At 38.8% G+C, this 20971-nt stretch overlaps 2 protein-coding genes across 3 annotated transcripts in view; one reads left to right on the top strand and one right to left on the bottom strand.

Annotated features, from left to right (window-relative positions):
* Nucleotides 1–3421: 3421 nt before the first annotated feature.
* On the bottom strand, nucleotides 3422–14370 carry LOC138043630 (U4/U6.U5 small nuclear ribonucleoprotein 27 kDa protein-like). The gene is made up of 10 exons (XM_068889989.1): nucleotides 14177–14370; nucleotides 14021–14077; nucleotides 10094–10151; nucleotides 9339–9365; nucleotides 8895–8924; nucleotides 7219–7257; nucleotides 6945–7018; nucleotides 6677–6753; nucleotides 4786–4850; nucleotides 3422–4065 (listed from the first exon to the last, which is right to left on the bottom strand). The coding sequence occupies exons 1-10, from the start codon at nucleotides 14217–14219 to the stop codon at nucleotides 4011–4013; spliced, it is 525 nt and encodes a 174-aa protein (XP_068746090.1). The 5' UTR covers nucleotides 14220–14370; the 3' UTR covers nucleotides 3422–4010.
* Nucleotides 14371–16963: 2593 nt separating this feature from the next.
* Nucleotides 16964–20971, top strand: part of LOC138043628 (uncharacterized) — a 10474-nt gene continuing 6466 nt past the window's right edge. The window contains exons 1-2 of one of the 2 annotated variants that reach the window (XM_068889988.1): nucleotides 16964–17008; nucleotides 18414–18560. In XM_068889988.1, coding sequence (XP_068746089.1) covers nucleotides 18503–18560 — 58 coding nt within the window. In that variant the 5' untranslated portion in view covers nucleotides 16964–17008; nucleotides 18414–18502. Of the gene's footprint in view, nucleotides 17009–17049; nucleotides 17168–18413; nucleotides 18561–20971 lie in introns of those variants that run through there. The other variant, XM_068889987.1, reaches the window with a different exon arrangement.

Here is a 20971-nt window from a genome sequence, read left to right as displayed (position 1 = left end):
GGAAGTTTGCTACTTGCCACGATAGGGCACGGGTATACCAACACTCAGAAGAGAGAGGTTTAGTTTCTTTTTGTAGTGGATAATTCTAAAGTTAACTGCTAAAGGTGTGGTACCGTCCTTACAAGTCTCTATAACACCGTTATCAGAAAGGGAAATTGGCCAAATACGTGGAAAATAATGGAATGGACCCCTGTTTTCAAGAAAGTCAAGAAAGGAGATAAAAGCGACCGGGGAAATTACCGACCCATAACAGTACTGAATTCTGTTGATAAAGTATTCGAATCATTACTTTCCAAGCAAATTATAAAAGCTATTAATCCACATCCAAACCAGAAAATGACACATACCTGTGAAACTACACTAAATAAGGCTAACAGAGGACTGGAAAATGGCTGCCGATAATAAAGAATATGTGACTGTTTTATCCACCGACATGAGTAAAGCTTTTAATTCGCTGCACCCTGCATCGGAAGCTTAAAGCAAACCAAAACGGCTTTTCTGAAACATCACTGAATCTTTTGCGATCCTTTCTTGAGAGTAGAAAACGCATGGAAAGAACAAAAAAAAGGGGTTGTCCGCAAGGCTCTTCCTTCAGGCCTCTACTCAGGAACTTGTTCAAAAATCATGTGATCATCGCTCGCTACATAGACAGTCTGCTAACTCTATTTATGTATGCTGATGATCATCAAATATACACGAATGATAAAGATATACAGAAGGCCGCCCAAACTCTCAGGGGACAAACAGAAGCAGTGTCACAATGGTACAAGGAGAACTGCAAGCCAACCCTCAGCAAATCCTTACCATTGATCCGAAACCTTATAGGAAAACCCCTGGATATGTATTGACTATGGAATTCGATGGATATGAAGTCAAATCATCTGATTATCTCAAAATTCTCGGTGTAACCATTGATAACAAATTGACATTTAGTGATCACATTAAAGAGATTTGTAAGAAAACGAGCTGTAAGGTCAGGGTATTATTGAGATAAGGTAATTTAATCCCATGGTCCGCAAAGTTACAGCTGTACAAATCCAATATTCTGCCCCACCTAACATATTGTGATGTCGTATGGCACTTTGGCAAATCATCCGATGAGAACAACATGGAGAGAATTCAAGAGCGCGCACTCAGGGCAGTTTTTAAATCCAAATCGGAGGCCTACAGTGAGCTTCTAACAAGAGCAGCTCTTCGAAGTCTGTATCAACAACGGTTACAAAACATCGCCATTTAATGTATAAAGTAAAAAACGGACTTGTGCCCACTTACATAACAGAGATATTCAATACTACCCCGAAACAGTACAATCTGAGGAACGCCGATTTCAATATTCCGCGTTTTCGCACCGTGCATTATGGAAAGCATTCTTTACGATATTTTGGGCCCCATCTTTGGAACAAACTAGACAAAAATGATAGAGAGAAGCCAAAATAATGTTAAGAGTTTTAAAGACAGTATTAAGAGTAAAGACTTATCACACTTAATAGACAATTGTCAGAACTGTGATATATGCTGCTAGGCCGCATTAAATTTTACATTTTATATATTTGACGTCTTTTAAGCTTTCAAAATCTTACCAAGTTTATACATTTCATTTATTTATTTATTTATCTATTTATCTTATACATTATTCATTAATTGTAAATAATTTTAACTTTAGGTAAGGTATACTTTATTGTGTAAATAGTGTCCCCAATTAGTTTTTCCTAAGCTAAATACTATTGACACTTAAATAAAGTCTATCATCATCATCCTCGCAGTTATGAACAGGGGCACCCAACGTCAATTTTCGGAAAATATCTGTTCGGAAGACGATTTGAGATCTAGAATTTTCGGAACGTTTCTTGTAAAATTTATTGCTTGCCTGCCTCTCCTAGGATTTTCGAACATCTGAAAAATGGTATAATTGCCGATTTTTAACGGATTTTTACCCTAAAAAGGTCACCTAGAATTTTCGGGAGCCTTTTTTTCTGGCTGAAATTTTCGAAAAGCCAAGTTTTGATCCCTATAATTTTCGGACCACTAGACGTCAAATGTCTAATGTCAGTTCGCCAACGCTTATATGTCAGTTCGCCAACGTCCAAACTGACATATGAGCGTTGGCGAACTGACATTAGACGTTGGCGAACCGACTTCATACGTTGGTGAACAGGTCGTTGGCGAACTGACACGTTGTCGAAACGACTGGTATTCCTTTCACCTAGGAAATCCGAACAGATGAAACATTTTAGGGGATAAAAATATGCCTATATCTACCGTTTAATTACTACAATACGTTGAACAATGCTATGTTTAAGTGGTCAGTGAACTATATTCTCGTTGGGTGCCCCTGTATGAACGCAATTAGGAGCCTGAAAAATTCAGGACTTCAACAGGGTTTGAACCCATGACCTTGGGTTCAAATTACGTTCCTAACTGCGAGGATCATAGCTTCACTTGATTACACATCCGCAGTTCAAAACATGATTCACTTCATATACCATTTTGTTCGTTGAATCATTCATCGTGGGAACATTTAAACCCACAAATTAACAGCTCCCAATATCAGTGGCTTCATAGCTCAGTTGGTCAGAGCGTCGCACCAGCATTGTATGATGCTGATGTTTTGAAAATTCTCAAATGAAGTTTATCATAGACTGCAGTCCCTTCTCAGTCGTTAAGTAACCTGCTTTAATTACCAAATTTCTCTTCCCCAACCCTCTCTCGGCACTTTGGGTGACTAAAGTGGGCAGCATGACGGACTGAGAAGGGACCACTAGTGGTCTACAATTTTGAGAACTTTCAAAACATCATTCGTGATCACGAAATGCACTCATGTTCGTACAGTTTTCTATACTCAGTCTGATACAGTGCAAAATACATTATGATACTGTTTCATAACCCTTAACCCTTTCACTCCCAAGAGTGACACTTATAGATTTTACTCTGTCTAACGCCAGACAATTTTACTCGTCAATGGGGAACCCCACAGCAGTGAAAGGGTTAACAACAGCTAGATTCACTCAAAAACTATGTCCCCATTAACCCTTTCACTCCCAAGAGTGACATTTATAGATTTTACTCTGTCTAACGCCAAACGATTTTACTCGTCAATGGGGAACCCCACAGGAGTGAAAGGGTTAAGAGGGAAATGGACACTCTTCAAATCAACTGCCTGAACACACGCTGGATATATGAAACATTCCACAAGTGTACAAGTATTGACATAGTACTAAATGAGGCTTGGGTTGGAGGGGAATTACCCTGGTACCAAGCTTTCAAAGCAATTCCTCACCTTCAACTCTACAAAGATATGACTCACTAATAATTTATTATTTTCTTTCAAACAACAAGTCTCTGGAACCAGGGTACTCAGGGAATGGCAAGGGCACAAGATTAAAACATAAGAAAACAAATTAATATTATTTTGCTACATGTATGCTGTCAGTGGTAAATTTTATTTCATTTTAGTCCATAAAATAACATCGATATCCAGGTATGAAAATGTTTCAGCAACATAATTATGTGCACTATAGAGGTAACACTACACTGATCGCACAAACTGAAAACAAGTTTTTAAAATGTGTAAGAGAAACTAACATGAATGGAAGGGTAATGTTTAAATCAGTCATGACTAGGATTACCTAATGTTCCTTCTAACTTCAGAATATGCTGTTCAGCAGCTGTACATGGCCTAGGAGTGGACTTACTATTTTAATTGTTTAAAAAAAAAGAGCAACAAAGAACGAAAAGGACCGATGAAGCTAAGTAATTTGAGCACTGATAAAAAAACATGGATTAACAACCTCTTGATCCACTCAATAACTAAGTTCCCTCATAAACCCATTGACCCCAAGAAGTGAGACATGATAGATTTTACACTAACACCAGACAACTTTACTTTCCAATGTTGGATGGGGGGGGGGGGGGTTCAGAGGTCAATGGGCTGAGGCAATCATTTTCCAATGTTGTGTCTCCATTCACTCAGAACACTGTATGTTAAAATGTTGTATCGAGACAATGTGTGCCTAATTAACATAGTCCAAGGGCCTGTTAAATCCTCCTCTTCTGTTCATGTACTGCCTGTGGAGTAAAAAAACAACCAGACGAATGACAATAAGGATCCTTTACATGATACTTTGAAAACCACCGATCTGTGGAATGGGCCCAAATTACAGAGTCATTTCCCTGCCCACTTTTGCTTGTAAATACATTCCACAGATCAGTGGTTTTTGTAGCTACAGGAAGTAAAAAAAAACACAAAAACAAACAGGCATCCACTTCAGACTACAAACAGTCATTCCAGTTAAAAAAAAAAAAAAGGAAAGGAACTTTATTTAAGTGTCTAATCTTCTAGCACTGTAGAGCACTAATCGGGGACACTGTAAATTGAAATTAACAAGTTAACACAAATCAAATCAAATTTTGGTTTTTGAGGAGAGGGGAAAACTGGAGTACCCAGAGAAAAAGCTCACGGTGCAGAGTAGAGAAGTGAACAAACTCAACCCACATATGACGCAGAGTCTGGGAATCAAACCCGCGCCACATTAGTGGGAGGCGAGTGCTCTCACCACTGTGCCATCCCTGCACCTCAGTGTTCATACAATGGATACTAGCATGAACAAAAGCCTTGCTCCTGAGAAATGGCTGTGCAAAAGTGTGCTTCTCATTCCCACATTTTGCACATCTCATTCTCTGAGAACCTGTTGTTGAACTTGTTTTCAATTTTGGGGCATTTATAATGATTATATTCTAAGCATCTGCAATTCTCATTTCATATGACTTTATCAGTTCCTCTCTTACCTGTATTTGATGGCCTTCTTTACACTTGACATACCCATGTTGCACGAACCTGCTACATGCTTACCCTAAACAGTTGTGTAAAACATCACAACAATTTGTTAGAAGCAATAAAAATTTGAAAAAAAATAACATTGCAATTTTCAAAAGTTGATGGGACAAGTGCTGTTAGCAATTACAACCCAAAGGCAACTATTGTCAGGTGTTGGAAATTTTCCCAAAAACATAAATTAGCACTATAACACTAGTATTAGCGAATTGCTAAATGTAACTGCCAACGAGGCAGTCAATACAATACACAGTTTGCAGACTTGTATCCGAGTGCCATTTTTGGAACCCAATGGTATTTGTAAATGTTTTTATTTCAAAGTACTACAACTCACCTTGACTAAAGTAACAATAACACAGCAACAATAGAAATGTAAGTAAAACCACTACATACTTTGATGTAACTGTCAACATCTTTTGTAATAATATTGAAAGTACTGCTGTAATTTTTGAACGACCGTAATTTTAACAGGAATATACAATTTAATTAAGTTGGAAAAATAAATGTCATGGACCACTTTCATAAATGGCAACCAATTTAATATAAATTATGTTAAATGGATCAACAGGCCTTATTTCGGTTAACTTTTTTTTTACATTTTGTGCATGGCAGTGAGTCTAGAAAGGCTTATTAGCATTAAAACAAAAGAATATTTTATTGATTGAAGATGATTGTTCACAACTCAACTCAAACAAAAAAAAGAACTGCTCTACTCCACAATGGCACGCGGGACAAAATTGGCAATCAGTGGCCGATAAGAACATGTACACTGGTTCAGTCTAGAGCTTGTTCACTCAGTAACATACTGTAGAACATGCTGGCTTGAAAATAAATATCAAAGAACACTCAAAGCAAGTCTTCACAACACAATGGCCAGAGAAATGGAAAAAAAAAAGTGCTTTCACTTGATCATAAATATCCATGTGAACGATGTTGCATTACACCAGTTTGTCTAATAACATCACACATCATTGTTTCTTGAAATCACATGGTAAGTGGTCTTTGTTCCCTTGCTTTAGCATACATTACGTTTTCTCTAGAGAACTCAAAAGTTTTTCTGCATACACAAGCCTCTCACGATTAGGGTCTATTAAGGCTGCGGCCGCCTTGTCAGCCTACATGTAGTGTCTTCACTTGGCTGACTCGTTGCCAATTATGTCACATCTTTTTCTTAGCCAAAATTATTGTGTAAAGAGCTTTTAGAAAGCCCACGCAATGAATTCTACATATAAATGTATGATACTACAAAGGTTAGCTTTCAAATTCTTCCCACTTTCAGGACTTTTTCGAGAATTAATGTAACAGTTATGAAAAGTAAGAAATCATGAAATCTCTAAATTTAAAATAATAATAATAGTAAAATAAATAATAATAATCTTTGAAATTAATAATAAAAATTTCTTATTCTCATTATTATATTTTTATGGGGGAGGGGAGGAGGGGGCAATAATTGTAACCCCATACCCAACTAAAGGCTGATGCCTTTAGCACTCAACTACTGTATTGGCATCAGTCCACATAACAACCCCTCCTTCCACTCCCAAACTTCCGGATGCTTCTACTTGTCAATTTGGGGAAAGGGGGGGGGGGGGTTGATTGGGGTTTAGGAGACAATGGGTCAATGCATCTTGGCATCAGCTATTTCCTAAGTTATTTGAGAGCTTGCAAGCAGATGTAAAGGGATGTTACTGTACATTCTAGGAGTAAACAAAGGCAAGCATTCTATATCACATAATTTGGGCAGTCTGTAAAATCAGTTTCTCAAGGGGTTTATTACGGGCCAGGCATTTCTTTAAGCTCAACTACACTCCCGAGTTCTTATCAATATATGCAAAGTTATCGAACCTTAGTGGAATCAAAATTAGCAAATCCCATCATCTTCATCATGGCTTCTTCATCTTCATTAAGAATCTGTTCTCCATCTAAAAAATTCAATTTATTTGATAATTTACAACGGCAATAATGAAAGCAAGTTACTAAACAGGATCAGGAATTGATTATGATTACGAATTATAAGATACTGAATAATAAAAGAACAATTTCAAATATAATTATGTTAGCCTTTTACATTTCCAAAGAAAGAAATGCATACAAGACACAGCGTTACACAAACCTATTGCCTCTTCCATTCCTGGTTCACCATCCTTTTTACTAGTTTCATTGTTAGGTTTCTTCTTGTCAGGAGACCTGAGCATGAGAAAAATATTAATTCTGTCAAAAATTCTCAACATAAAAAGCATTGAAAACTTGTTCCAATTTTGCTACAAGTCTTATTAAAGCATTACGCACACTGGCATTTGTTTGACAATTGATGTAAACATTCAAGAAAGTGTAGTCTATTACATGTAAGTTTAAACACATTTTGGACAAATGTAAAATACACTCACTTTGATCGTGATCTTCGAGAGTGTCTAGGTGATGATGACCTGCCAGAAATGCAATGATAAGTACATGAAAATTGATTTTAAGAGCTAGTGTATTTATCAATCCCTTCTTATTACATGGATGGGAGTGTTTAACCGGGAACCAAAACACTCGTTGAATCAATACGACCACTACATCTGGGATCTCCTAAACTGAAAGAGATTGGCCAACATGTTGTAGGTGTTGGTTAAGAGAAGGTTTGTTCCATTTGATATGCAAAGCTTCCTTCATTTCAATTTTACAAAATTAAGGCGAGTTGGCTGAGTCTACATGTAAGACTATGAAACATTCAGTGGAAAAAGAAACTCAAGACTTTGATTGAAAGATTGATTCCATTGATTCCTGGGACGATTTGACTCGTCACCCAAGTGGATTATTCTTATTTAAGATCATAGTAGGATTCTTATCAAGTTCCTATTAAGATCTTATCTTACTTCTTAAGTAAGATTCTTACAAGTACCTTACAAGATCTTGTAAGAATCTTGTACCAAGATCTTACAAGATTCTTGTAAGATCTTGTAAGATTTTAGTTATTATCTTACACGATTCTACACAAATCTTACAAGATTCTTACAATATCTTTTTAAGGTTCTTTCTAAGATCTTGCAAGGTTCTTATTAAGATCTTCGCAGATTCTTACATAGATCTTGTAAGATTCTAATCTTATGTAAATATTGACAGCCATTCTTACTAGAAACTGTCTAATAACCCCTTCTTATGGTTCACAGTATGTCAAAACATGGATTCTACAGTTTGCAGCTATCACTTTGTCTCAGTAGCAGTTTCGAATGTGCCTTTCCCATTTTAAAGGACTCTTAAAGAAACTTAGTTTAATGTTTTGGATGACTCTTAAAATAATCAAAATCTACATGCTCATCTACATGTCTTGTATGAAGGTAAATATTTTTGTTGTTTCAAGCTGAAGCTGGGTGAAGGAGTCTAGCTTCATGCTCACTCGTTAAATGAAGCACCACAGCCAAGAAAGGCTACATGTAAGTGGATTTCAGAAACTACTTTGTTAAAAATTAAAGTGGTTCACCTTTTCAATTGGATGGAATCATGGCTGTCTTAAGCTTTGGTCCATTTTCTGTTTGTTAGCTTCATGCTCACTCATTAAATGAACCACCACAGTCAAGAAAGGCTAAGTGGATTTCAGAAACTACTTTGTTAAAAATTAAAGTGGTTCACCTTTTCAATTGGATGGAATCATGGCTGTCTTAAGCTTGGTCCATTTTCCGTTTGTTTAAGAAATCAGCAAATCAGAAACTACTCAAGCCCTCATCAGAACCACAGTCTATGTACAGTGAATACATGTACATTGTACTTCACATAATAAAAATAGTGAACTTTATTATGTGTCAACTATATTTAGCACTGGCGCTGGAGCTGCTGATTTTATTGCTTAAGGAAACAAAATTATTGTTCCTATCATCTTTCATACAATAGAATAAAATAATATCTTGGTACTAACTTGTACAGTAATTTATTAAAACATTACAAGAGTGCAGTATTCGCCACAGAATCCACAACCTCCTGGATGATATTATTGACTTCTAATATATCAAAAAATATTTTAGAACTACCGCTATTTATTATAATAATATTAATAATTATTATTGTTTCAAAGAAAATATTTCACCTTGATCTCCTTCTCCTTGGAGATGGAGACCTAAAAAAAAGGAAAGAAACCATTTAAAACAAAAAAATTTTCCTGTTGCTGGATACATAAATCTACAACAGTTATAAACTCACTAGTGAAGATTAAAAAGTAAAAAATTGCAATACCGGTAATATTTGGGTACATAAATTATACACTAATTCTCTTTTACAGTGCGACACGCCTTACCGTGGCTACCAAACAAAGTTTTTTAAAACTTATACGCCAATCAGGGTGAGCGAATTTGAAAGACAGTCACCCCTCCTTGCAAAGTTCGCACAGTTGTTGTTGAATACCGTTGAACGGGTTGTTTGAGTTGACGTATTTACACGTAATTGTCAAAATGTGAATGTTTGTTGGGTGGCCACAGTAAGGCGTGTCGCACTGTAGGAGATATAGAGTCCAAAACACATACACAGTTATTACCTCCTGTATCTTCTTGGGGATGGTGATCTAAAAGAGAAAATAAGCATTAATTTAACTTAAGGTTTCACCTTTCTTTAAAGCAGCTTACAAAGTGCTTGAAATAAAATTTAAAATTCCAGGTTGTCCCTGTTTCAAATGCCAGGGAACTAAACCCGTAGATTTGGTTGAGAAACCCCCTACATGTACGATTAATGCACACCGTGTTAGTGTTGGAGCTTGAGTATCCCATAGATCTAAGCATGCACCTGTGGTTTTTTTGTGTGAAAGTCTGGGTTTAAGTTTTAGCATTTTCAAAATGGAGTCTTCGATCTCCATCACCAGCTACAACTTACATGTGAATTTTCCTGACAATTTTTTGTAAAAGCCACTGATGTTCAAAACATAGGAAAATGCTCAACTGCAGCAAATAATTATTGTTAACTTCACACTACTATCAGAAATTGACAACAGAAAACCATCAAGTGAGTCGAATGCTGCTTATGTTGAAATACATTTTTCTATTTTTGGCTGGGTTGCCCCGTTGTTTTTTCTTTGGGCAACCAACTTTTCATTTTACCAAAAAGTAGTCCCCGGTAATTTTTATGGTCATCTGGGATGACTGGACGGCCGCTAATTTTGAGCACTGGCGTACATGTACCTCTAAAAAAGTGGAGGGCGTAAGTACCACATAGGACCTCTACAGGGATTTGATCTTTAACAAACTCTGAGTCAAACAAAGAAAGAGGAGTGTAATCATCATGTGTTATACTCAGCACCTTGAGAAGGACCTTTGTCTTCTTCGTTTTGGTGATCTGGACCTGCTCCGTCTCCGCTCTGAAGAACATTATTTTATTTAGTAAATTCATTTTTTGGATCACTAAAAGACCCATATCATTATGTACATCATTTTTTTCTTTTAAAGTCGATAAGAGAAAACAACCAAAACTACAGCGTTGGAGGTGTTGCTTACATTCTTAGGCACACATTCATAGGATTTAGGGCAAAAGGATGCAACTGAGCAGCCTGCATAAGAACATACAATGCACTTATCAGCCGCCATCCCAGGCATACACAGGGGATTTGTTAGCTTTCGTTCCAAAATTTTAAGCCAAGGATAGGGGGATTGGATTACTTTTGCAAGTTCATAGCAGGATCTCTGGGGAGACACCAGTGGGATTTGTAACACCGACCATGCTGCAGTCATCTTGAAAATGAACCACTGTTGTTTGACCTCAAAGACTGGGTATGAACTACAGTACACATTTCAAAATGGCAAGTGACCCCACAGGCTCCCCAAGCTGAAAATAAGTGGTGTATGCGACAGTTTGTGTATAGAGAGAATTGTATGGGAAAATCACCGATCGTAAAAAAATTGTGTAAATAACTATCTCATTTGAAATAAAGTTTTCCTACCTCAAATGTGTGACCAACTTGTCTCTTTTGGCGAGTTTCGAGCCATTCTGACGCCGTTTAGTGAAGTCATCCAGAAGGCCGTTGCTGAAATAATGGGAAGTCACAAGTCAACAACGGTCGTGTTGCCAGCGCGCGGTCAAATTCAAATGGTCCAATCAGAGTTGAGGCTGAAACCATCTTGCGAGTTTCCGTTGTTGACTACCCGGTCACAAGCCTCTGAGGAAAGCCGAAGAGGTGAATTTTAAGGCAAAGTTTTCGTTCTTCACGAGTCTTTCGGCCGCCGAAACACACGTATTTGGAGTGAAATTTATTGGGCTTTATGGAACTGTTGTTTTTATTGCGATTCGGGACTTTTCCTGTTGAGGAGAAAACGATTTGTGGAGTGAGGTCTGGCCAGCGATGGATGGAGTTACCGGCCTTCCCATTATTTCAGCAACGGCCTTCCGGATGACTTCACTAAACGGCGTCAGAATGGCTCGAAACTCGCCAAAAGAGACAAGTTGGTCACACATTTGAGGTAGGAAAACTTTATTTCAAATGAGATAGTTATTTACACAATTTTTTTACGATCGGTGATTTTCCCATACAATTCTCTATATACACAAACTGTCGCATACACCACGTATTTTCAGCTTGGGGAGCCTGTGGTGACCCTAACTAGATGCACACAGATTTCAAATAAGTGTCACGAAGTGTCCCCTTGCTCTTCTCCCCAACTTCGACATCACTCGTATTGTGAAATACATTAATATTATTATGGAGAAGGAGAGCAAGAGTGTTGGATTGGAGAAAAAGGATGCCATGAATCAAGTGAGATGGAGAGTGGGAGTTAGAGAGATTGCTGCCAAAGTAGGGTAAATCCGGCCACTCCTGTCTACGGGGATAAACCCGAATCAAAATAGGATTGATGATGATGATGATTAATGTCACAAAGTATCCCTCAAATACTGCTCGTCAAGTAAAAATTAACAGATACATTTAGCCTTTAGAAGCTAAAACTAATGCTAACCTTTACCCTTACCTTATTGTTGAAAACAGGTAGCAAGTCAAGGGTGCTGCCCAAGAAAATTTTCTGGGAGCCCTTCGCGCTTCCAACATTAAAAGTTAGTAGCCTGAGTGATTTTTTCAGGAGCCCAGAATTAATTAATTAACCAAAGACCCGCAAATGGCATGGTACAAGCAATTTCCATCTCCAATATTACTTTACAAGCGGTCAAGTCTGGTGGAGCATCACATGAAACAAGAGACTGAGCCAGGAAATCTTTTGACAGCTCCTCGAGTCTTTGAAATGACGGATACAGCTATTTTAGTTTCATTTGGCATCAAGCTATTTCAGCTATTTTAATTCAATTCATAGTTTAGTCTTTCAACATTTCATGTCGGAAGAGTAAAAGTGGTTTGCTTGTTTGTTATTTTTTCGCTCGCACGTCTTAAGTGCATAAAGATCCAGGTATTTACAGTTAGGGAAGAACCTTCCGTGATCCGATCGTATCACGGAAATGCATGTTTAGTTGTATCACTGAAATAACTACGTAATTCCACCTTTACTCGAATTCCGAATGACAACACGAGAAAAAAAAAAAGGTACTGCTTACTTGTTGCGAAAGCTCCATTGGTGTTACCAGGCAAAAGCAATTAACGCAGGAAAAAGGAGATTCGCATGTGTGGCACGTTAAAATGTTTGGTATGTACTATGGCGCAGACATCACCAAAACATGAGATATTTTCTTTCTGCAGCATTCAAGGTTAAGAAATCACATTACAAATAATATTATACATGTACCACGCTTTACTAGTAGGCTCTTGAAAGCCGATGGGATGAACATTCCTTTGTCGCGTAACTTCCGCAAGTTTAACTGCCCTTACGTATGTAAATAAAAACAGAGGGAACGTATGATCAGGTCGGTTTTCCATATTTGGGAATTACATTGCAACCCAGTCTCCGTGCTCTACCAGGAGGTAACGCTGCAAAAGCCCTCCGCAATGTTCTGTTAATATTAACATATTTACAAGTCAAAGAGTCGTTTATTTGTGGAATTTGCTTGGCTGCCGTCTCTCCAACCATATAGCTTTTTTCATCGTTTAATCTCCAGCAAGGAAGTAAGGATGAATCACCTTGTCATAACTTAGGCGCCTGTTCGGGCTACTCGTTCAGACACTTGGTCACCCGCGCTCACAATTGCAAGTAAGGCGCCCCAGGCGATCGGGCGACCGTTAGGCAGCAACCTTGCAAGTGCTTAAGATTTAGAGGGACACTTCGTGTTGGATGTCAAAATTGGGCGTGCATATAATTAGGGTCAATCCTGGACATAAGTGAAGGCTTCACTTGAAAACCATTGTTGCTCATAAAATACAGCATACCATATACTAATGTATCCCTGGGGGAAGAGACAATGGTCCTTTTTTGTAAAGAAATACTGTTTTTGGGTGGAGTGGGGGGGGGGGATTTGCAAATATCATTGTGCAAATGCCTGGGAGTTCTGCTGATAAGAGCATTATTAATGATTGCAACGAGACATACTTTGTACATTTTCTGAGCATTCTTTTTTTTCTTTTAATTTTCTACATACACAGACACATGCCCCATTTTCTGTTAATATAGAAGGCTGACTTTAACACAGCAACCTTTAGGTTCAGTGATGTTTACCTCACAGTCAAATTTTCAAGTTCCTGCTTGGAATGCACCACAGTCAAGGAAAGAACCATTGCCATGTATCTATATTCCATGTGGATTCAAAGAATCAAATCTTTTGGCATTAAATGTAGCATGCATATGCCATTTAAAAGTCAGGATAACTATGAGTTGCACTTATACTGGGACAATAATAGTCAACTGAACCGATATTAATGTTCCACAGGTCTGCTATTTCTCAGTAACTAAGCATCGGAAGGTCATAGTCGACTCCTGTTTCAAGTTCTAGTTAGAGTTCAAGTTCAAGTTCAAGTTTATTGCACAACGTTTACAGAAAACTAAACATATGACAATCATTACAGAAAAAAAAGTACACTCAGATAGAAATTAGCTAATCGAGACAATAACTACATGTAATAGTGTACAGTGACTAAAGTTCGAGTTGGTCGCTGTCATGTGGATATAAGCTGGCGTTGGCCGTATGTTAAGTATAGTTTAAATCACATTAATAAAAAGGAAGAGAGAGGTAGCACAGTGCTTGTTTTTTCCGAGTATAACCGACTGCTCATCAAAAAATATTCACCCATCTACATACACGTATGTATATAGAGGGTATGCATATACTGTACACTTTTTCAATTCAAGTGAGGCGACTTACCACCATCTTTCCTTCTTTCTCTAGAGCGGGAACGACTTCGACGACGCTCTGTAAAAACTTAAAAGGCAAAAATGAAGTAGCCATTAGGGCACCGAATTTGTCATTATTGTTGTTCACACAGTGACAGTGTTCTTATCCTTAGCGCAAAGTGCCCACCTCTTCCACGGGGAGAACGGCTCCTACTTCTGCTCCTTGCCATAGTTTTAAAGCTACTCAAAACTGAGAGACATCAGCCTTGTTTACCCTTACAAAAATGTTTTGTTCAATTAACGGCCAAGAAGGATAACTTCGAATTCTTGCGAGGACGACTCTTCAAAGAAATTTCGGAAATTTCGAGATGTATTGGCTCATATTTTTGGTTAGCGGCCGCATCTGTGAGATCGTGCTTGCGCATAAATCTTTGAAAAGTGATGGCGGAGAGGATGGCGGGCGCATATTGGTGCCCGAGAGAAGAACACGAATTCCCGATGCTCTCAGCGAAAGTGGTGGCCTACTGTTGCTAATACTTCTGGGCCCGGTTGTTCGAAAGCCGATTAACTTAATCCAGGATTAGCGTAAACTTTTGCTTCATTTTTTCAACTTTTTGGTGAAAGTTTCTTTTGCTTCTTTTTGTTTTTCAAGATTGACTTCCTCCGATGTAAAGTTTTACCGAATATCAGCGTTGAACAGCATTTGGGAGAAGAGAAATAAACTCCTTGGTTAATTTTAAATCTGGGATTAACGTTAATCGGCTTTTGAACAACTGGGCCCTGGTGTATGAGTTATACCTAGTAATTCACCTAACAAACCTAAAACCCCGGGGAAGGATTTGAACGGGGCCCCAGGGAAATAGTGGGGTAAATAGATGAACCATGGAATGCAAATGAAAATGAAGTATTATATAATGCTACTGGTGGCATTATATAATGCTTCACGTTCATTTGCATTTCATGATTCCAATGACTGAATTTTAGCTAAGTCGACCTTCAAGTTGAAGGAACATTGCTCTTGTGAGGGGACTCTGATGTCGCTTTGTCGCTCATTTTGCAGCCCACGTGTCGCCTATTTGGCTAGAGACAAACGTCGCTGTCGTTTTTTCGTTGCAATACAATTGTCCTTGTCGCTTTTTCGCTAGAATACAAATCTTGGCTAAACGTGCTTAATTTTTGCGTCCTGTAATTTTGTTTAATTTTAAGAGTAAAAACTTCCTTCTTTTTATAGAAGATCAACCACTACTGAGATCACCATTACTGAGAAAGCCAGAGATAGACTTTTGAACGGTTTTGGTGATCTTATCGACCTTAACGGGTCACCCACAGGAGCCTCATTATGGCACCAACATGTGTTTTTCTGGGAGAGAAACAGTTAAGAACGCGTCACTTTCAAGATTTGCTAACTAGTATAATTAGTTTGTAGAACAGTTTTTGCCGCAACCTTTGGGGCTCATTCTCTTCTCGGTCTCTTAACCCACACGAAAATAAAATGGCTGACAATTTGGAAGTTATTACTGTGTCAGAGTTTGCTGACTGGTTACAGTCAGTGCTTATCACGCTTCCGGCATGCAAAAGAGAAACAGTTTACTCCCCACCTTTTAGGCCCGCCCGCCAGAATTGATCAGAATTTTTTTTTAATTCTGGGCTGTAAACCCTGGCTTACACAATTCGTATGTAGTTTTGGGTGGGCTTATAACTTTGGCGGGGAGAGCTAAAGGGGCGTGGAGAGAGGCTATAAGCGGATACGAGCTACGGAAGTGTTTATACGGTTAAGCCCTCGCAATATTAATTATTAATTGCTGTCAAATGCAAGGAAAACCGTCAAAACTCTCTTTGTAATTATTAGTCAGTAATTACTGGTAAACAGTGTCAGACAACTTACCTTTCCTTTCTTTACCCTTGCAGATCTTTTTGTCCTTCTTTTTGCTTTTTTGAGAATGCTGTGACTGCTTTGCGACTTTTTTTAATGTTTTCCCATTTCACGTACTCCACGTTAGCAAAGAGCGCCACAAAAGCCGAACAGACGCGATAAAAGTCACCGAGTTACAGAGAATCATGACTGACGTGACTACGTGTCGACCTTTGTACCAAAAAAGGAAATAAGAGACATAAGACGCTCATTGCATGACAAGTGCGTCAAGTGTTGAATGATAATTTGTTTAATATATCTTAATTTGCACAAGAAATGTACCAACAGAAGAGAAGATTTAGAGTCAAGCTGGCCTGGTCGGTCATGTCGCTGTCGAAATAACAAAGTAAAAAGATGTCGCTTTGTCGAAGTTAAAATTGGATTGTCGCTGTCGCAAATTGTCGTTTTTGTTTTCCGTCAGGTTCTGTCGGCTGTCGGTGTTCTGGAACAAGATTGTCGCTACAATTTTTTGCAATTTTGGAGCGATGTCGCTTGTGAAGGGTCTTTGTTTTTCCTTGATATTTGCCCCTCGGAGAAAACCTTTAACGCCCACTTTGTTGCGTTCCTGATAGCCTTTGGAATGCGGTCCTCCAAGTCTTTTTTCTCTTGCTCTTCCGTTTTTGGCGGCCTTAACTGTCGTTTTGGAGGCATATTGCATTTGTCACAGTGCAAGAGCCCTCAAAACACTAAACCGCAACTTTGTTACGCTTACAGGCTAACGTGAATAAAATATTTATACATCGCTGAATTACGTTTCTTCGATTTCCAGGTGAACTGGACTGACGCGTCTTCTTATGTAACACTAGGTAATTAGTTTTTCTTCATTGTTCAGGGTGTTTTTCGATTTCTAGGCGCACTGAGCTAGACCACCTTTCACGAAAGAATAGTCTTTTTTGCAGCACGATTGGCCAAAACGGCTACTGAATATGGAAGAGTATTTTAAGCCATTAAAAATCACGCGCAGCACGTGTTTCGCCCGAGGGATTTTTTCTATTTGATAAAACACTCCTGCTTGTGTATTAAATAGTATTTAAAACGTCTCGTTTGGAGACTGTCTAGAACTTCTCAGTATTCCACTTCCGGTATTTGGTCGAACAACCTTGAAAGGTATGTGTCACATTTTTGCAAGGTAATGCATGGACCAAGCGGGGAGGGAGGGTTCGTAATTGAAGGAAACATTCCAAGTTATTTTGACTTCACGCCAACAAAGAAAATCGGCTGTAAAATCTGCTACGAAAAAAAGCACAAACCGTCACAGCAAAAAAGGTTTGAGAATAGTCACTAATACACAGGAGCACTTCATTGATTGGAGAACTTCATTCCACCTTTAATTTGGTTTAAAAAGTTGTAAGATCACAGTCTGCACTAAGTATGTATGTAGGGAGAAGACGCCGTGGATGCTTATAGCAATGGGTGCCTATGATCCGGGATTCAGTGAAATCAGAGGATTTAAAAGATGCAAACCAAATTTGGTTGCAACAGTTGCAAGGGGATATGTTCAGGCGCCATCTCTGGACAGCCCTTCCTTCGGTACCCCTCTATTCATACAACTGTCGAAACCGTTGAAAACAAAGGAAAATTCAGAGTTAAAATCCTCTATTTTTCAAAGCCAATCCACGTGGGAACTGTTGCAACAGAAAAAAGTATTATTATTTTGCTGAGCACTTGAATGAAAACTCCACGTCTGACCTTGCTTTGAGAAGGCTCGGCTGTGACCTGTCGAACAGTAGTGAATTACGCCGACAACTGGCCACACTCAACTAGATGGCCGCGAAAATAAGACAACCCAATTTGGCTTCAGCGGCTTTAGATACTCGAGTGACAGGCTACAAAAATCTGAGTAATGAAATGTTAACAAATTCAGCAAAACAAACGATTTTATTTCAATCCATGAAAAAACGTAAACCAAGCTTTCGGGAGTTATTGTGAGTATTAAGCACAGTGTTAAAAATATCGGGCACCGTACTGCTTCATTTAGCATCTTTCGAAATGCCGAGAAAAAAGATGCCGATTAGGAAGCTGCAATTATGGTTTTTGAGTATGCAAACCTTTATTGGGTACTGCGTCTATGCGTGTCTTCCTCCTTATTTACTCTTTTATATTGGTTCAGTTTTGGAGTGAACAAGAACCAATCTACAAACGTGATTACTTAAGTGCAATTGCGGCACAGTTTCGTTTTTCTTATATAATTAGTTTAATAGTCCACGTGGTGGTAATAGACTGACTGAAAACTATCAGAACACAAAAGACAAACAAAGAGTGAGATACGGTTAATTGGGGCTTTTATTATCAGACCCGTTTCTTTTTGTTTATTGCTATTTCACGTGATTAACTCGTGAATTATTCTCCCTGAAAGAAAAAAGACAGCAACTTTGAGACTCACGAGCAGTCGAGTCGAACTAAACCGTAATTATTCGCGCCTGGTGAAATTCAACACAAAGGTTTTCAGATTTTCTTACGCGCGGGTGGCATGCTTTCGTGGGAATTGATTCAAACTTTATTTGGTTTTTAGAGAGCCAGGATAGGCTCAAAAGAGAACCAAGCAAAAGCCTCAGGACTCAATTTCCAATTGGACAGAGGGAGAGAACGTTTCCGGTGACCATGTGGTTTGTTTGGTGTATTCTCGGTACAACCATTGCATTGTTGCGTGGTGTCGAAGGTAAGTAAGATTAGGAACGATTGTTTTTAGTCAGCCGGCAGCACAGATATATGTGGTCGTTAGTATTCCATAGGTTTCAATGCTTCTATTCGTCGAAAAGCCTTTAGACGAACTCTTGCGAAAGAAGAAAACCGTGAGCTGATCTGTTTTTAAACCTCAGAACATTTGACAGACATACCGGCAACGTCAGTAGCGTCACATTTTCGTGCACGAAGTCCATGAAAGGCGGGTGCTTTCGGTTCACTGCGTTTGCAAACCATAAAATAAGAATAGTTAATTAACAATCGATTTAATCAGGATAAATATTGTTTATTGGGAGAAAGAACAACAGAGCACACGGAAAACCTTTGATTTGAAAGAGAGAACGAGGCCTCATTATTCATAGGTAACCATCACGAACGTGTTCTCGTTCCCAGAGCGGGCGTTACTAAACACATAAACGGAATGGAACGGAACGGAATATACCGGAATATGCCGGAACAAGGCGAAATGACTTTGGAATAAAGCCGAATGACACCGGAATGAGAAGGAATGAATAACAATGGTACCGGAATATACCGGAACGGGGCGGAATGACACCAGAATAAGACAGAATAAACCAGAAGAACACCAAAATAAATCTGATTAACGTGGACCGGAATGACAAGGGAACAAAATGTAAATTTTCATCATTCTAGACTGTGAATGAATGAGTATGCAGAATAGAGAGACTGGCAGAAAAAGAAAAAAAAAACAGTTTACATTAAAGGGGAAGTAACAAGGCTTGGAACGAGTCACGATATGTGCTCACAATTTGCATAGCCGTCCACACAGGCAGCCCAGGCTCAGAGGGGCAGAATTATAAGGACCGATAACACTCACAAAAATATTGACACGCAAAAGTTCTCAATAAAGAAGCCATACTTTATTGTTGTGGTGACTCTCTCACTTTCTGCTCTGTTATTTGCCTGATTTAACGCGATTTAAACGACTTCTCAGCTTCCAGGGTTGTCACTCGTACATAAATAAAGGAAAGTAACGCTGGGAAGTCATTGACCGTTTTTATACTAGAGACGCATAATTCGTCCGGGACGAACTTAGGCAAACATTTTTTCTGCGTCTGTTAAATTCGTCTAGTATAAAGACGGCTTTTTCTCAGCAATGAATACTCGCTGGACCTTGAAACTTGGTTAAAGGGAAGTAAATTTCTCCGTGTGGCTTTCACCTGAGTTTGAGCGTGACTGATGCCGGAGAAGTGTGATTTTATCGGCGAGATTGAGGTAAGCTAGAAATGACTTTCCAGCGTTTCCTTTATTTATGTACGAGTGACAACCCGGGAAGCCGAGAAGTCGCTTAAATCGCATTATATCAGGCAAATAACAGCGCAGAAAGCGAGGAAGTCATCAGGACAATAAAGTACGGCTTCATTATTGAGAACTTTTGCGTGTAAATATCTTTTTGAGTGTTTGTTATCGGGATTCCAATACAAATCCTTAAAATTCTTACCCTCCGAGCCTGGGCCGTCTGTGCTGTCTACTCAATTTTTGTTCCGCGGAAAGAAAAAAAAATTCTTCATGTATGTATATTATCAGCGATCGATCTTTTTTCTGTGCTTCTGACTCTTTTTTTTTTCAAACAAGGAAACACTGCGTTCAGGTTCGATGGCATTATTGCCAACAATCGGGAAGTCAAAGAGAGTTTTCCGATCCGGTTTGCACGAACTATTTTCCGTGTATCTCCATCACGTGTGGGTCGTGGGAAGCAGGCAAGCAGCAACGGTAATTAGTTTGTGGTTCGCTGAACTTGATTGTGATTGGTCAATACACAACTGACCTGTCAGAATGAAATAAAAATGTTCACGGGTTTTTTGACTAGCAAAGTGAAAGCCGCCTCCGAGATTCATAGGAAAAAACACTTAGAATAACATTGTTTCTCTTGCTACTGTATTTGTTCACAGCAAAACATATTACCTCCACAACAAATAATTATTCATTTAGCGACGGATATACCTGTCAAATTTTTCTGATACCGTAGGACACCAATTCTCTTAGGGAATCACGTGACACAACAAAAGCTGACAGAAGCAACCGAAATCGCCAAATTTTGGCATTTTCCGGTTCATTCCGCTATATTCAGTTTCTTTGGGTGTCATCCGCCTCATTCCGGTGTCATTCCGGCTCGTTCCGGTATATTTCGGTTTATTCCGGTATATTCCGTTCCGTTCCTGTGTTTAGTAACGCCCGTTTTTTTGCTGTATTTATCATTATTATCTTCTTAATTTATGTTGTTCATTTTTTATTTCGGAAAAAAAAAGCTCGCGCCAGCTCTGCCTCTTTCAGGTATATTCCGGTACCATTCTTGTTCATTCTGTTTCATTCCGGTGTCATTCCGCTTTACCCCAGAGTCATTCCGCCTTGAAATTGACTTTGTTC

This window comes from Montipora capricornis, chromosome 3 (assembly GCF_036669925.1).
Source record: "Montipora capricornis isolate CH-2021 chromosome 3, ASM3666992v2, whole genome shotgun sequence".
Classification (NCBI taxonomy): Eukaryota; Metazoa; Cnidaria; class Anthozoa; order Scleractinia; family Acroporidae; genus Montipora; species Montipora capricornis.
Note: the sequence above shows the minus strand (reverse complement) of the source record. Positions and strands in the feature narration are given on the sequence as shown.

Bases quoted from the DNA above. Each gene is read 5' to 3' on its own strand.
- LOC138043630 (XM_068889989.1), bottom strand. From the start codon at position 14,219: ATGGCAAGGAGCAGAAGTAGGAGCCGTTCTCCCCGTGGAAGAG. The intron at 14,078-14,176 runs GTGGGCACTTTG...TTGCCTTTTAAG, and splicing joins CCGTTCTCCCCGTGGAAGAG to TTTTTACAGAGCGTCGTCGA. The intron at 7,258-8,894 runs GTGAAATATTTT...CATTTCTGGCAG, and splicing joins CCAAGGAGAAGGAGATCAAG to GTCATCATCACCTAGACACT.